This window comes from Anomalospiza imberbis, chromosome 9, assembly GCF_031753505.1.
Source record: "Anomalospiza imberbis isolate Cuckoo-Finch-1a 21T00152 chromosome 9, ASM3175350v1, whole genome shotgun sequence".
In the NCBI taxonomy this organism is placed as follows: Eukaryota; Metazoa; Chordata; class Aves; order Passeriformes; family Viduidae; genus Anomalospiza; species Anomalospiza imberbis.
Genome location: NC_089689.1, coordinates 560,023 through 574,635, shown reverse-complemented (window position 1 = coordinate 574,635; position 14,613 = coordinate 560,023). Strand labels below are relative to the sequence as shown.

At 38.7% G+C, this 14,613-nt stretch overlaps 1 protein-coding gene and 2 long non-coding RNA genes across 4 annotated transcripts in view; 1 reads left to right on the top strand and 2 right to left on the bottom strand.

The window, feature by feature from the left end:
- LOC137479015 (uncharacterized) overlaps nt 1-14,613 on the bottom strand; it is a 59,334-nt gene that overhangs the window by 25,735 nt on the left and 18,986 nt on the right. The gene's annotated exons all lie outside the window — the stretch shown is intronic.
- Nucleotides 493-13,648, bottom strand: LOC137479016 (uncharacterized). The gene is made up of 3 exons (XR_011001936.1): nt 13,456-13,648; nt 4,359-4,602; nt 493-2,078 (listed from the first exon to the last, which is right to left on the bottom strand). It is a non-coding gene; the product is annotated as an uncharacterized lncRNA (long non-coding RNA).
- On the top strand, nt 4,477-10,006 carry RGS21 (regulator of G protein signaling 21). 2 transcript variants are annotated; one of them, XM_068199191.1, is made up of 5 exons: nt 4,477-4,611; nt 5,458-5,536; nt 6,965-7,026; nt 8,319-8,485; nt 9,430-10,006. In XM_068199191.1, the coding sequence occupies exons 2-5, from the start codon at nt 5,526-5,528 to the stop codon at nt 9,631-9,633; spliced, it is 444 nt and encodes a 147-aa protein (XP_068055292.1). In that variant the 5' UTR covers nt 4,477-4,611; nt 5,458-5,525; the 3' UTR covers nt 9,634-10,006. The 2 variants fall into 2 exon arrangements, with proteins under 2 accessions (XP_068055292.1, XP_068055291.1); XM_068199190.1 differs by having other exon boundaries at nt 6,950-7,026.

Sequence of the window (14,613 nt, the reverse complement as noted above, 5' to 3'; positions counted from 1 at the left end):
TCAGATTCAGGACCGGCCCTGCACAGATGCATTTACAGCACAAATCTTAGGGTAGTACCAGAGAACACAGTCACGCTTCTCTAGTTTTGGCAGAACCTGTGCCACAGTTACGTAAATCCTCTTGTTGAGCTGCCCTAATGCAAAAAATACATATACAAAGCCTGTTGGGCAAGTACTATTATTGGAGATTGTTTTATGTAGCAGCTTTTTATATTTATATATGCCACTCAGGGTTCAGCAAGAGCTCCCAAAATAGTCCTCCTGTCAACACAATAATTTACCCTACCCAAACACTGCACTTTACTCCTTACATAGGTGAAGTCTCAAGACACAAAGCATGAGGGAAACAACCTGCTGGCTTGTGTGGCACCAAGGCTTTCCTCCTGTTTCAACACTTCAGTCTAATTAGATGCTTTAAATTGGCTGAATTTGCTGTTCTTGTTTAATTTGAGGGAGGTGGAAATACACAAGACCAAAGGTCTTCTGGTTGTGGATTTGTTATTGAACAAAAGACAACTTGACTGATTGTTCAACTGACAAGAAGCAAGAATGAAATCTAAGATAAAGAATCTCAAGAAGAAGACTGATTTCCATCTTCCAGTGAAGCAGGCAATCAATAACATCGCTCTTACATGCTTTTACATGTTACAACTTTTAAGTGACTTACAAGCAGCAGATCATTTTCCTCTCCTTTTGTCCTCCAGCTGCTCAGTCTGCCTTAAATAGCTACTGCTTTGAATGCAGTTCCCTCTCCTTTCCACACATGCTGCCAAAGACCTCAGCTGAGAAAAAAATTGCAGAAAATCATCTTCCTCTCATCAGTGATTCATATGCTCATGAATTTACACCTTGCTCAGCTGCCTATCCCAGATCCCACTCTGTTCTTTGCATTTTAGTCAAATGCCTCAATCAAATGCCCTTTAAGCTCCTGAGTGGCTTTGTGCCAAAGATAAAAATGTGTTTCCTCTATCCACCACCCAAGCTTGCTTCCATTTTTAATTTTCTCCTTGTTAATGTGTTGCTATCTTCCATTTGTTGTGCTCTTTTCACTTAGGGCTGGTCTCATAAAAGCTCCCTCTGCTTTCATACCAAAGCTTTTCTCTCTCCTTTCCTAAATATAATCTGTTTGTGTAACCTCCTCCTAATTCTCCCTTATACTTTACACGAAATTATCTGGACTTCCAGATTTACAATCTAGCCTCTACCATTGCCTTCTCCATGAAAGGTAACTAAAATGAACTAGCAAGAAACACAATCCTATAGCAGCCGTTTGAGAGTTTTCAAGCAGGACAGAAGACAAGGCTGAAGCCTAAAAAAAGGACAACTCTGAACTCTCATTTCTTCACCATAAAATTTGCTCGTCATTAAAACACTCTTGTTTCTTCCCAGCTTAGTGGCCTCATTTTAAATTTCTGCAGTTAATGCTATTCCAGTTTTTCCTGGTTGCACATTTTCTTGAGAATCGTTTACAGTTCTTTTCCTATGGAGGTTTGTGATTGTACAGTACTTGGAAATCCTGAATATGTGGAGCCCAGAGTGCTGGAAAATATTTTGACAGCTTGTTCTTGAAATCAAAACATTTCACCTGAAGGGCATAGTTTGCTTGGGTGGAAAATAACAGCTCATTTTCTTATGCAAAACAACTCTGTGGCATACTGAAGGCACACAGATTTATTCACATGGAAAAATATCAATTATTTTGTGAGTTGCCCATGCTGTGCAGTGCAGTGCTGTGGGAAGGTGGGCATTTACATAGTGCTGTGATTAGGGTGTATTTGCATCCCCGTGGGACAGGCATTTCCATGTTCTTAGGATGCCAGCAGTGTTTGGATCATGTTGACTTCTCCCAACATAAGGGATGCACCCAAGTCCCCGTGGGCTTCGACTGCTCGGGGCAGCAGAACATTAATTTTTTTTTCTGCTGAGGCTACCTTGTACAAGCCAGCACTACCCAAGCAAATGTCTGCATGGAATGAAATGGAATTAACAGAGGCCAAGTGCTGAGGAGCATTAACACACTGAACTGCTGGGAAACACCAGCACATCCATTGAAGAGTGTGAGCTTTTCCCAATTTGTGCTCAGGTGAGTACAAGGCAGCCCTTTTAGGAACATATGTAAATGGAAATGATTACTTAGGTTAATAAACCAATGGTTTGAATATGTAGCATTGCTTTAGACTGTCTGTTGTGATTAGTGTCCAGGTCAGACAAACGAAAAATGGCAGGTCTTATGCCCCGCAATAGCCAATAGATTTTCATAAAGGAAGATAATTCAGTGAAACTAATGCCTAAAGACAGAAAACCAGAAAAACTAATGCTTAAAGAACAAAGGTGAGCATGAGTAAAAGTCAAGCGGTGAGCCTTAAAATTCTGGAGATTTAAATATTTAGAAAATATGGAGTCCTTAGCAAGTAATATTGACTAAGTTGGGAACATTCAGTCAGATCCACATTCTGTTTTCTAGAGTTTCAGCTCTCCCATGTCATCAAGGGCAGAGGACTCAGAAATCCATAGTCCAGTCCTCAGAGTTACTGAAAGGAAAAGCCACAGGCCTGACAGATAAAGAGAAAAATACCCTGCAATTAGCTGAGCAAGTAAGGTCCTGAGTGACTCTGGAGGTCCAGTCCCAGCTAGGACTGAACTGAAGCTATAACTGTGTGTCAGCTGAGTCCAGCAGTGTCAGCTGGATCCACATTCACAAAAAGTTTAGCACTAATTCTATGTGCAATATCCAGCCCATCTCTACTACATATTCATATTTCATTTTGTTTGCTTGATGCTGTTTATTATGAATAGCCAACAGACTTGCACAAGCAGCCGATGCATTTGATTTAATACTAAGATCACTTTTCTCCTATGCCATTTCAGTGAAATATCAGTTTCCTTTCAGACACTGTTAAGTTCCAAGCAGAGGAAGTACAGAGAAATACAACCAGCTGGTTTCTGTGGGAAGAAGTGGCTGTGCCTAACTTTGGTTAGTGAACTTATTTTCCTTGCCCCAGTACAAATATCACAACAATTCCATTAACCTGCTACCATACCTAAAATATTTTCAGCTTGCATAGACTGAGCAGTCACTGACTGCTCAGAATGTTGTACAGTGATGAGAGTCTCTCACAACTTCTTTGTGGTTTTGTGGATTGTGAGCAGTACCCCATAAAATACAAAAGCAATCCGACTGCATCCATCCATTTATTGTGTGTGCTAGAATATTCCTGGGTTTTAGCATAGTTCTGTGGCTGATAAGACTGACTTCAGAAATAACCATCAGTCCTGAAAAATCTTGAAGAGATGTTCACGTCTGCTTCGTTCAGAAACAGGCTATCAGGTAGAAATTTAAAAAATGCATGTGTCACACTATCTGGAATTTTGTTTTGAAATAAATGTATATCATCCGAGGATATTAAGAAAAAACAGGCACAGGTCCTCAACCTTCCCTCTCAAGGTTTCACAGGAGTTAATGGAACTATGATATAACAATGATAATACCTCTTTTAAAAAAGCAAAATGAATCAATTTGTGGTCACAGTTCTGAGGTGGGTAAATAGAAGAACCACTGGTATTAGACACAGGGTAAACACTGAGAAATTAACAGAGCCAGCCATAAATTACAAGTTGCCTAAATTAGTGTCACCTCTGTCCTCACAACTAGACTGACTTTTCTGGCATGACACTGTTAAAAAATTCAAACTGTAGCTGTTTACACTCTGTCTGGCCAGAAGCTCCACAGATAAATATTGGTTGGATTTTGTATGATGTTTGTTTCCTTTTGCTCAAACCTGGGACTGAATCAGGCACAAAGGATTTGATGTCAATGCAGATGCTGAAAGTTTTCTCCCCAGCTCTAAGATGCTGAAGTTAATCTCATGAGCACAGTACACAAGAGGCTTTTGGTCCTCTCTGGCACACAAGATGTTCTCTAAATAAGAAAAAATGACCAGTTAAGCAAAATAAGAATCATGGCAGAAAATCAGGATGATAATTAACATTTCTGTTCTTCTGCTATGATGTTTAGAAGCAAGCAGATACAAAGCTAAGGAATTACAGAAAGTATTAGTATTTTGCTGCCAGGAATATTTTCTAGTAATATGTGGGACTAAAAGGGCACCTTAGGTTATAATTTCTAGTGTTCTATTAATGAAGACAACAATTTAAAATAATCTCATAAATATATGAAGATCTATCTTCAAAGTAGAGAAGAATACAGAGGGCAAAAAATTCTACTGGGAGACTGCAAAAAGCAACAGTTTGTGAAACCTTATTCTGGTTTTCAGTCTGAATTTGTTCACTGGCTGCTTCTATACATTTTTTCTTTTGTCAATATAACCATTATGCTAAGATATTTTTTTTTTTCTCACCAGGTTATCTCTCTGTATTCAGAGGGCAATCATAGCTCCTCTCTGCTTTCATCTTAGAGACAAACTGTTCTTTCATTCTTCTGCTGCAAGACAGTTCAATTCTCCTGCTCATCCCAGTAATGCGCCTCTCCATATCTGTTTCCATCCGATTTCATCTTCCTGGAGCACAATTGATGAGATTCACTGATTTTTTGTCCCATGTGAAGTTCATCAAATAGATTGGCCTGAAACTTCTTTTACAGATCTACAGAAGGTAAGGATAAGGAATAAACTCTTAACATTGCTAAGGGTGAAACATGGCATGTGGTGCTTGGGTTTTTCTTTCTGATCTTAGAAGATGGACATGGCTAAAATAAGAAAGATGTTCTCAGACAGGTAGGAGGCAACTTTGCTCATGACTGTACCACAGAGGAAAATCAAATGGGACTTCAACTCCTAAGACTGCTCTACTAGGTGTAAAATATTTTAACTGAGAAGACAAAAATCCCTAAATCTGCAAATTGGAACAGCTGGGATCCCAGTTCCTGAACCACTGGAAATTTATGCCAAGTGGAGACATTGAGAACCAGGAATGTGAGTAATCCGAGTAAAAGATTTGGCCTCAGGACAAAATTTGTAAGCCTGCTTGTTCTTGTTCAGGAGAGTGAGGGACAGCAAGGGTTATACAGAGGAAGCAAAGAGCTGGGGATGAGATAATAATTATCAAGAGCAAGAGACAAATTACATAGACCAGCAGCTGGCTACAATCCCTTCTCAGCCAGTTCTAGGGAGCAATAAGTTCTCCTCTGGGGCTTTTCTCCGTGCCAAACACCCCAGCTCCCTCAGCTGCCCCTCATCAGACCTGTGCTCCAGCACCCTCACCACCTGCTGCCTTTCTCTGGACTGGCTCCACCACCCGTGACCCTTGGCAGGAATGTGTTGCCATTGCCCCCAGTCCTTTTGTATTATGGCCACTATTAGGTGAGAGTGGCACTGCTTAAAAATAGGCCACATTTCTGAAAGAAATAATTCTAAAGAAAATGTAGAGAAGGTTTGTCAGTGTGTATTGTCCTGTTTGGTTATCCACATGCTAACTGTATTGTTCCTGCTGTACCTTCAGCTTGAAGATCAGTCAGAAGAAGAAACCCTGCCTTCCCTGACACAGACAGACAAACAGTGGAACAAAAAATGCCAGTGAAGTGAGTTGCTGTTTATGCCTATTTTAATGGTAGGAAATTTATGTTACGGGATGACCAAGTTTGAATAATCTGTACAGCTTTATTTTCCTTCCCCCTTTGAAGGGGATATGACTATTCTGCTTACTTGTTGTCAATTCTGCTTGCCATTCCCATTCAAGTAAATCCCACATGGTCAGTGAGATCATTCTCTGAGTGGTGAGTAAATATTAAAACAACTAATATTACCCATAAGAACAAGAAGCAAAACTGTCTGGTTTAACCTAGTCTTTAATTTTGCTTTTTTGCTTGACAAGAAAGCTAATAAACATTTAATAAAAATCCTGAAAATTTGTCATATATTTGATAAAAGTGTCCTATTGTTGCTAAAACAAATTCTCTGCCAATTAACACCATCATCACATGATGTCTCGCAAAGTACAACATAATGCTATGTTTAGTTTTCATTTGTGTTTTCACAGACTATATTTGCACTCCAGCTTCCCTCATGTATGTCTTTATATATACTTATAAATATGCACAATTTTTTCTTGCTTAAATGTAATTTTTGCACTCTGGATACAAGTAAATGGAGAGCTACAAAAAAGCTTGCTTGCTAAGGTGTCACTGCCACCATCCCTTGTAATAATTATAACTACAGCCACATAATATCCTGACACTGTTATATGATCTCTTTATAAATTTGCAATTAGAAAATACCATTACTGGTGATGCTGAGAAGTGACTGTGGAACACAGCTCTCAAACCAGCCTCTATAATTCAGGGAGCAAGGTTTTGATAGCTGAGCTCTCATAGCCTCCTTAGGAACATCAAATGTTTTTTACCGAACTTGAGAGTGCTTGTGATTTTTTTTTTATGCTGAGTTGGTTTTTTTGTTTGGTTGTTTTTTTGGGGGGTTGGGTTTTTTGGTGGGGTTTGTTTGTTTGTTTGAAGAAAACTGGAAATACTTTATACAGAACAAAGTGTTTGCCCTCATATCTAGCAGAAGCCTATGGCAAGTTGCAGGGGAAGAGCCAAAACTATGAATTTACTCAATTATTTATGCCACTGAGAAGCTCATATAAGGCCCATGTTTCCTATTAGTGTCAGCTTGGTAACATTTTAGATAATTCCTGTCATTACAAGCAAAAAGTGCCATATAAATTAATGCCTAATCCTTTTGAACTTGAGAAGAAATTCAGTACACTCTCTAGAACATTCCTACCTCTCCTGTGCTTTATTAGAGCCCCACCAGCTGCAAGCATTACAGTATTTCCAGGATGAATAATCAAGTCAGTGGTGCCAATATCCCTGTTTTGCTGTGTGTAGGGTAGGAGGAGGTGCTGAGCCCCTCTCCCAAGCAGCCAGCCACACTGTAGGCTCTCAGCCACCCCAGGCTGCACAGGGCAGAGACCACAATGCTATTTTCAAGGATAGATGTTGTTTCCACAGGTCAAACGCTGGGGAAACCATGGCCTGGTCTGAGTCTGTGGATGCAGTACTATCCAATAAAGGTAAGAAGTGATGGAAAAACTTATGTGTTTTAAAACATTTGTCATCCCATTTGCCAAACATTTCTGCCAGGTTTTCACACTGCTCTCCAGTTCAGCTCTCCACATGCACTGAGCTGACCAGAGCTGCTGCTGGAGGTGGGTGAGCTGCTGTCCTAAGAGGTTTGTCTAAGCTGCAAACACAATATACCTTCTGGCTCTTCAAGGGCAGGCAGAAATGCTATGAAATAGCTTTTATTAAAGTAACTGCTAAATTCCCCTTGCAGTGGTTTCATTTTTCATAATTTTTTTACATGAAAAACCACAAACGTTTTATTAGGTATTCCTGAGAAATATGCATGTTGTGCAGTGACTTCCAGTCAAACAAAAAATGACATATCTAAAGCCACTTCTCCTAGAAATGCCATTTCTACAGGCCTGATACCACAAGCCACATGCAGCTTGAAAATCTCCTTGCCCCTGCCCCATTTCCCAGCAGTAATGTTGTGGCCTAGACCCCTGGGATGCCTCCACACTGTTCCTGGATAACTTGACTAACACAACTAAATTTGGGTACTGTCAGCTTTCTTTACTCAGAGCTGGTGATTTGGATTAATTTTAGAACCATTTATTCCAAACAAACATTTATTTGTTTCATTTTTTCTCCTTGAAAGTGAAAAAAAAAAAAGAGGAACAAAGGAACAAAGAAGTACCAAGGAGTCCATCTTTTATCCAGGTCTTAATCTTCCCTTGCAAGGAGATGGAAGCCCCATTTGAGCAGGGAAGCTCAGCTGTGGGGGAAGCACATGAGCACAGTGTGCCCTACATTTCTATTTGCTTCTCGGCCCAGGAGTCAGCCTCAAATCTCTGATTTCCCAGCCACTACAAATCCTTTTGAAGACCAAAACTTCTAGGATCCCCTTTTAACAAATGTACCAATGCTAAAGAGACCAAACCACAGCAGGCAGCTGTTGGGAGCAATCCTTGGTTGGCAACTCACTGAAAAACTCTCTTAGTAGTCCCCTTATCAGCACTATAATTTAATCTCCTATTTATTTCCCCTGCAGCAGCTTCTCAAACCTGACTGCTGGCTGACATGTAAAAGAGTGGCAGATACATAGGTTACACTATACTCTAAATACTGTATATATATACTATATATATACATATATATACTCTATATATATTTACATACTATAAAAAAAAAAATATATATATACACATATGCACACACATAGGTGTGTGAGTATGCACACACATAAATTGCACTGGCCTTGCAATTTTCCTCCACCCACTATCTGATGCATTTTCCCTAGAGGGCCTGGCAGCTTTTCGGACGTTTTTGAAGTCCGAGTTCAGTGAGGAGAATGTGGAATTCTGGCTGGCCTGTGAGGACTTCAAGAAAACCAAATCCTCCACCAAGATTGCCTTGAAAGCCCAGAAGATTTATTCTGACTTTATACAAGCTGATGCTCCAAAGGAGGTAAAGAGTTTTTTCTCTGTGTGCTTTGGGTACCGAGGATAGGGATGGAGTGGAAAGTTCAGATCCAGACCTCAAAGAATTACAGAAAATACAATTCAGCCTGGCTGTAGCTGCCATTTTAATGTCCATTATTTACCAGGTAAACACCTTGTGCAACTCTGTGAAGCAAAGATGTTATGATTTACACTTTATATTCTTCACAGTGGGAATAAATTTACCTCGTCTTCTGAAATTTCTGCCAGAAGTTTTAAGGAAGTTTATGCTCAATATAATTTGTTTTCTCTAGTAATTTTTTGTAATGCAGTAAGCACCATCTCTTCTGTATTTAAGGTACTAGAGCATTAGTAGGTTTATGATTGCATTTGTTCTTTTGTATAGGTATTTTTACATGATGACATTGCAAAATTTTCCATCACAGAATTCAGTTTTATAATTATTTCAAAAAGGCTTACTGTGAAAGAACAAATTGCTTATTAATCATTATTCACTTTCCGCACCTTAATCTTTTACACTGATGTTTTTGCCTTTGCTAGCAAGAGTGCTTTAAACATTCCCATGTCTTACATATGATTGAAATACATCTTATTATTGTTAAAAACAAAAAATCCTTTAAAAATACATTGGGCCAAAGTCTAAAATGATTCTGAGTACCTTCGTGTTTAATTTACTGTCTGGTAATCAGTACTTCATAGGATTTGGTGTGGCAGACAGATGAGAAGGAAAAGCAAGTTTTTCCCTTCTTTTCTTCAGTGATACCATCTTTTTAAGAGCCAAATAACATGAAGAATTCAGTCTGCTGGAAAAGGAAGGGATGAGCTTCCTGTTTATTTGCATCAGTTGAGTTATTTGGGAGGAAATTCAAATGAAGCTTGTGTCCTGGACAGAATGAGACCTCAGCTTTCCCAGCAAACTGACACCACTTTCATGCTCCTTTCTTCCTACAGATTAACATTGACTTCCATACCAAAAATGACATCTCCCAGAACATTTCTGAGCCCACCCTCAGCTGCTTTGATGCTGCTCAGAGCTCAATCTACTGTCTCATGGCAAAGGACTCTTTTCCCAGGTTTCTAAGGTCAGAAGTGTACAAGGAACTGGTGAAGAAGCACCAGGACAGAAATCAGAAGCGATGGCTCCCGTTTCTGTGAGGAAAAACACTGAGGCTTTAGGAATTGATAATGTCTCCCATTCCAATTCAGTACAGATAATTATTCATTATTAAAGTGATTGCAGAAACCTCTTTCAAAATCACCCGTGCCAGCTTGTTTTTAAGCACAAATTCTATGCAACGCTTTCTAATAACAGTAGAGAAATATTCAAGAAGTGGGATGGAATATGCTAGACACTTGAGCTATCTTCCTAATAAAAAAGTTTACCACCGTTGTTGTTTTCCACTGTTTGCTTCATTTTTTCAAAGAGATTTGGGATTTTTAAGCATAATGTTTTGGTTTTCTTGTTTGCTGTTGATTCCTCCTTAGAAGTACAGCCTCCAGAATAAATCCCTTTCAGGAGACTTGAGTACATTTACTCCTTCATTTGTCACCTTGTTTGTAGCTTGCAAAAATTTTTAAATCCTCTATTAAACTTGTTTTATGCTAGTTCAAAACAGGTGATGTAGAACTATGGATGATAACACACTATGATAATATTTAATAAATTGGCAGCAAATATTCTTGGCATTCAGAACAAATGAATGTTTCATAATACAGCTGTCTTCAATAAGAAGGTCTTCAAGTTTCTTTGTGTTAATTTAATTTTTTATTGAAAAGTCTTATTTATTAATTGCATAGGCATTTGGGAAGAAAACCACAACTGAGTAAATCTTCCTTTGTACATTTTCAGTTAATTAATTTTCTTTGTTTTTCCAAATATGTGTGGTACTGTCCCCTCACATTTCATTAATTGCTACCAATGAAATTAATTTGCTAATTTCATTTCAATAAAATACAGATAATCAAAAAATAGGCATAAAAACAGTTTTAGGCTGTCAAGTAAACATGTAAATCAGGATTTAGTCATGGTGTTATCTTTCAAACCAGCAAGATATGATTGGAACCTGCAATCTTCAGGTGTTTACAGATGCACACACTGATCAAATTCACTGCTCTTGGAGGATTTATTGCACATATTTAGATGAAAGGAGGAGTTGTGTCATGGTATTGAAGAAAAAATACTTTAAAGAAATAATCTTTGCTGTGGAAAAAATTCTAAATACAAGAGACAATAATAAGAGTTTTCAAGAAGAAAAAAAAATAATTTTAACTAGATGCTTTTGAGGTGCTATAAATCTCCAGGAATCTTGCCCTGTTTGGTGCTCTGCTCATACTGTCTACACATCACCACATCCTCTATGCAAAATATCCCATTTTATCAAACTACATTAAGGAACCAAGTCATTTAGACCATAAAGGATATTAAGTAGCCTGAAAGTCTGAATACACTCCTCAAGTTATGAACTGAGGTTAAAATCCTGCCACATCTTAAGCAGGCAGGGTGAAAAATATCTATTCTTTGATACCCAACTTCTAGATTATCACCTAGTTTTAATTTTTGCTGTCTGCATTTCTTTTTCTCTTCTTTTCTTTCTTCCCCAGTCCTGGTGGTTAGTAGAGAAACGAAGGCTGAGGTTAGGCTGCAAGGAGGATGTGGGCTCCTCTGGCCGTGCCACAGCTGCCTCTGATCTCGCAGTGACATTTCTGGGGACCGTCGCCCCTCCTGCCTGCGCTGCAGCCTCGGGGCCATTTCTGCTGCCTGCAGTCACAGCACAAGCAGCACAAGGAGGGCCCAAATTATCTCATTTACTCAAAAGTATACCAAGTCATCTTCCCTTCCTACAAGCCCCATTTGCATTTTCACAACAGAAAATTCCCACAGAAAGGAAGAGGTAGGACCACACCACTTTTCGTAGTAGGTCTAGGTCAAGCAAGCAGAAACCCAAAATTTCTGTGCTATCATTCTTTTGGGACCTGAGGATAAAAAAGTGCTTAAAAACAAATGGGTGGTAATGAAATCTCACAGTTCTCTCTGTGCCCCTACAAACTCTCCCACTTCTGGCTCTTCCCCAGTACAGAGATAGAAAGTGCCAGAATGATGGCTGCCAGTGAGCTCCTGCTCCTGGCCACTTGAAAACATAGCTTACGGAGAAGTTACAAGCATATATAAAATAGTCAAACATGATAAAAATAGCGTGTGCCATTATTCTGATAATTCCATGAAAACAGTATCAGGAAGCATGATGTCCACAAGATGTATGGCTGAGCCTCTGTTATCAACAGCACCATTGTCAAAAGAGGTGATAATTGACATTTTCACATTTGACACTAATTTTAATAATTACACAGTGAAGAGCCATGAATTATTTTAACAAACTTTCAGTTAATTTAGAATGTTTTCATGAGAAATGTACAGGAATGGCACTTCTAGGGGGTATATCCCTGACTAAAGAGTGAATTAACAGTACTAATTCTTTCATAACCTCTTAATGAAAACTTTGGTACTTCTAATTCACAAAGTTAATTAAACTTTTGCTGTTGATCAAGCCTCACAACATTTTTATTAATCTGTTTCAGATGCTAAACATGAGATGAAACTTGGAGAATTTAAAGAAATTATCACTATGAATTCATATATATCTAAAGGCAATTTGATTGCCATTCACAAGTAATTTTTCAAACTCTCAGAGCACTATCTGCCTATATCATATGCAATTACACAGAAGCATCTACAGCATATTGAAATGGTTTGGATTTTAGCAATCAAATTTCTGAAAACTTCTATAATGCAACTTACCATTTCAGCATTATAAAAGATCTATTTCAGAAAGTGTCTGAAAACACCCAGCTGTGAAAGATGGGAGGTAGCAGTCTTTATTTCTCTTTATTTCCTAGGTTTAAAACTGCTGCTTCATACTCCTACATCACCAAAAAAAGGTCATAGCTTAGCATACAAGCTCTGATAATTTGAATTAAGAAAGGTCAAGAACAGAAGTGTGATTTAGGGGATTTAGGTTGAACTTTGCCAAAAATACTCGATCTTGGTCAGCACAAAAGGGTGGATTTACCAAAAAATCCTACCAAATATAAATGAGAGTAAAAAAATGCGAAGTGAATACCACATGTTAAAAAAAAAAAAATCCCAATTTCTTCATGCAGTGCCAATTCTAAAACTCCAACAGCATCTAGACTCAGAGATCCCACCACATCCCTCATGCTTCTATAATGACAGGATTGTCCCAGGTTTAATTTTCAAGGCATACAGTCTATGTTTTCATTCTATTCATATATTTTATATTTATAAAATATGCACAGAAAAATAATAGGCATGTATATCAAGATAATAAGTGCAAATTAGTCTTCAACACAGGATGGATATCAGGATTATTCCGAAGCTCAGGACCACAAATTAAAGGCAGGCAGGTATATTTTCAGCTGCAGACAGGATTATGTAACACTCTTTCGTATGTCTTGTCAAAGGCTTGTTAAATTCAACACATTTCTGTAAATGTTGGAGATGAAAACTCAGTATTTCCTCTTTTGCCAGAAAATTCTCTACTAACGTTAATGCAAAAGCTTACTTGAACAGACATGCATAATTACAGGCTTTGCACAAGAACCTCTTAGGCTTTTGTTTGGATCTTGGTCCAAACAAAAAAGATCAGGAGGTAGAATTCCTGGAGCAGTGTCTTCTGCTAAGCAAGACAACTATCACTCTAAGAACACACCTAACCTGTGAGGAGGATTTTCAGTGAGCCATTTTCAGTGTGATGCTCTCCTGAGGCATTTGGACAGATGTCAGAGCCCAGGGCCCTGTCCCCATGGCTCACCCTCACCCTGCTCATCCTCTTCCTCCCTGAGCTCTCCACCACGAAAACAGGGCCCTTCTCACACTGCCCTTGCTTTCTGTATATAAAGCTCTCTCGGTGAGATGTCTGCAGCTGATTCTCGACCCGGTCCAGCTCTTCTGAAGGATACATCTTTTGAAATGAACCTCAGTCATAGAAAGAGGCAGAAACAGCTTTAGCAACTGCTGCAATTTATCCAAACATGAATGACACTGGTGTGGCCACACCATTCCAGTGAGCAGCTGTCACAAAACATTCAATTTGACAACTTCCCTACATGTGCATGTCAAAGTTGGCAAGTGACTTCCTGTTTTTTGTCTCCTGTCTGCACCACACACCTTTAGAGATTCTCCAGCTTGTGAGAAATCATGTGAACAATGCCCATGAGCCAGGGGAAGGGTCCTTACTCACCTCTGTGGGGGTTAGATCAGACACAAGACAATACAATCCAGCCTTAACTAGATATATAAAAGTTCCAGGAATTCTGAAGATCACATGCCAAAATGACCAATTTTTGATTAAAAAAACTCCCTGGATTTTGGGGAGAGCAGGTGCTACATCTAGACTTTACTGCTATGTCTTAAAAAGGGAAACCTACCATTTGTAATTTGACTCCTGCAAAGGCAAGGCAGGGGAATTAAATTAATGAAATCACTGGAATATCTTTATTTCTGGAGGATAATTGCACTCTGCAGTGCTGGTAGAATTTTAAAGCACTTTATGGATCTGAAATTGAAGCACGTTTTCTGACTTTGGTTTACTGAAAAGCGAGGCGGGGAGAAAACCATGAAGAGAGGCACTGTCACAATTGTTGACACCAATTAAAGGTCTCATGTAACTCAAGAAGAAGCCTGTGCTCATTAAGACAAAATGGAATTGAATAATGAAAAAGAGATCCTCATATATATTCACCTTCATTCAGTAAATAGTGTGCTGCCTAGGAACGGTAATTGTTCAATCTGATAATTTTGAATCTTATTTGAAATACTTATTTAGTAACAGAAAGTGCTTTGGCAAACTGACAAGTGGAACTAAAATTATCACTAAAAGCTCTGCCTTAAGTATTCTTAAGCTATTCATTTTGAGAAAAAACACCTCCCAGCAAAGTTTCTTTTCCATTTTTTTCCCAGCTTTTCAACTTCTATAATATTAGGCCCTAGAAATTAGACTCAATGTATATTTCAAAGGTGGCCCTGGATGCTTTGATCTTTAGTAAGAAAAATGAGTCAATACTGGATCAAATGCTTCCCTACTTTATTTTTTTTTTAATATTGTTGCTATGGTTTCT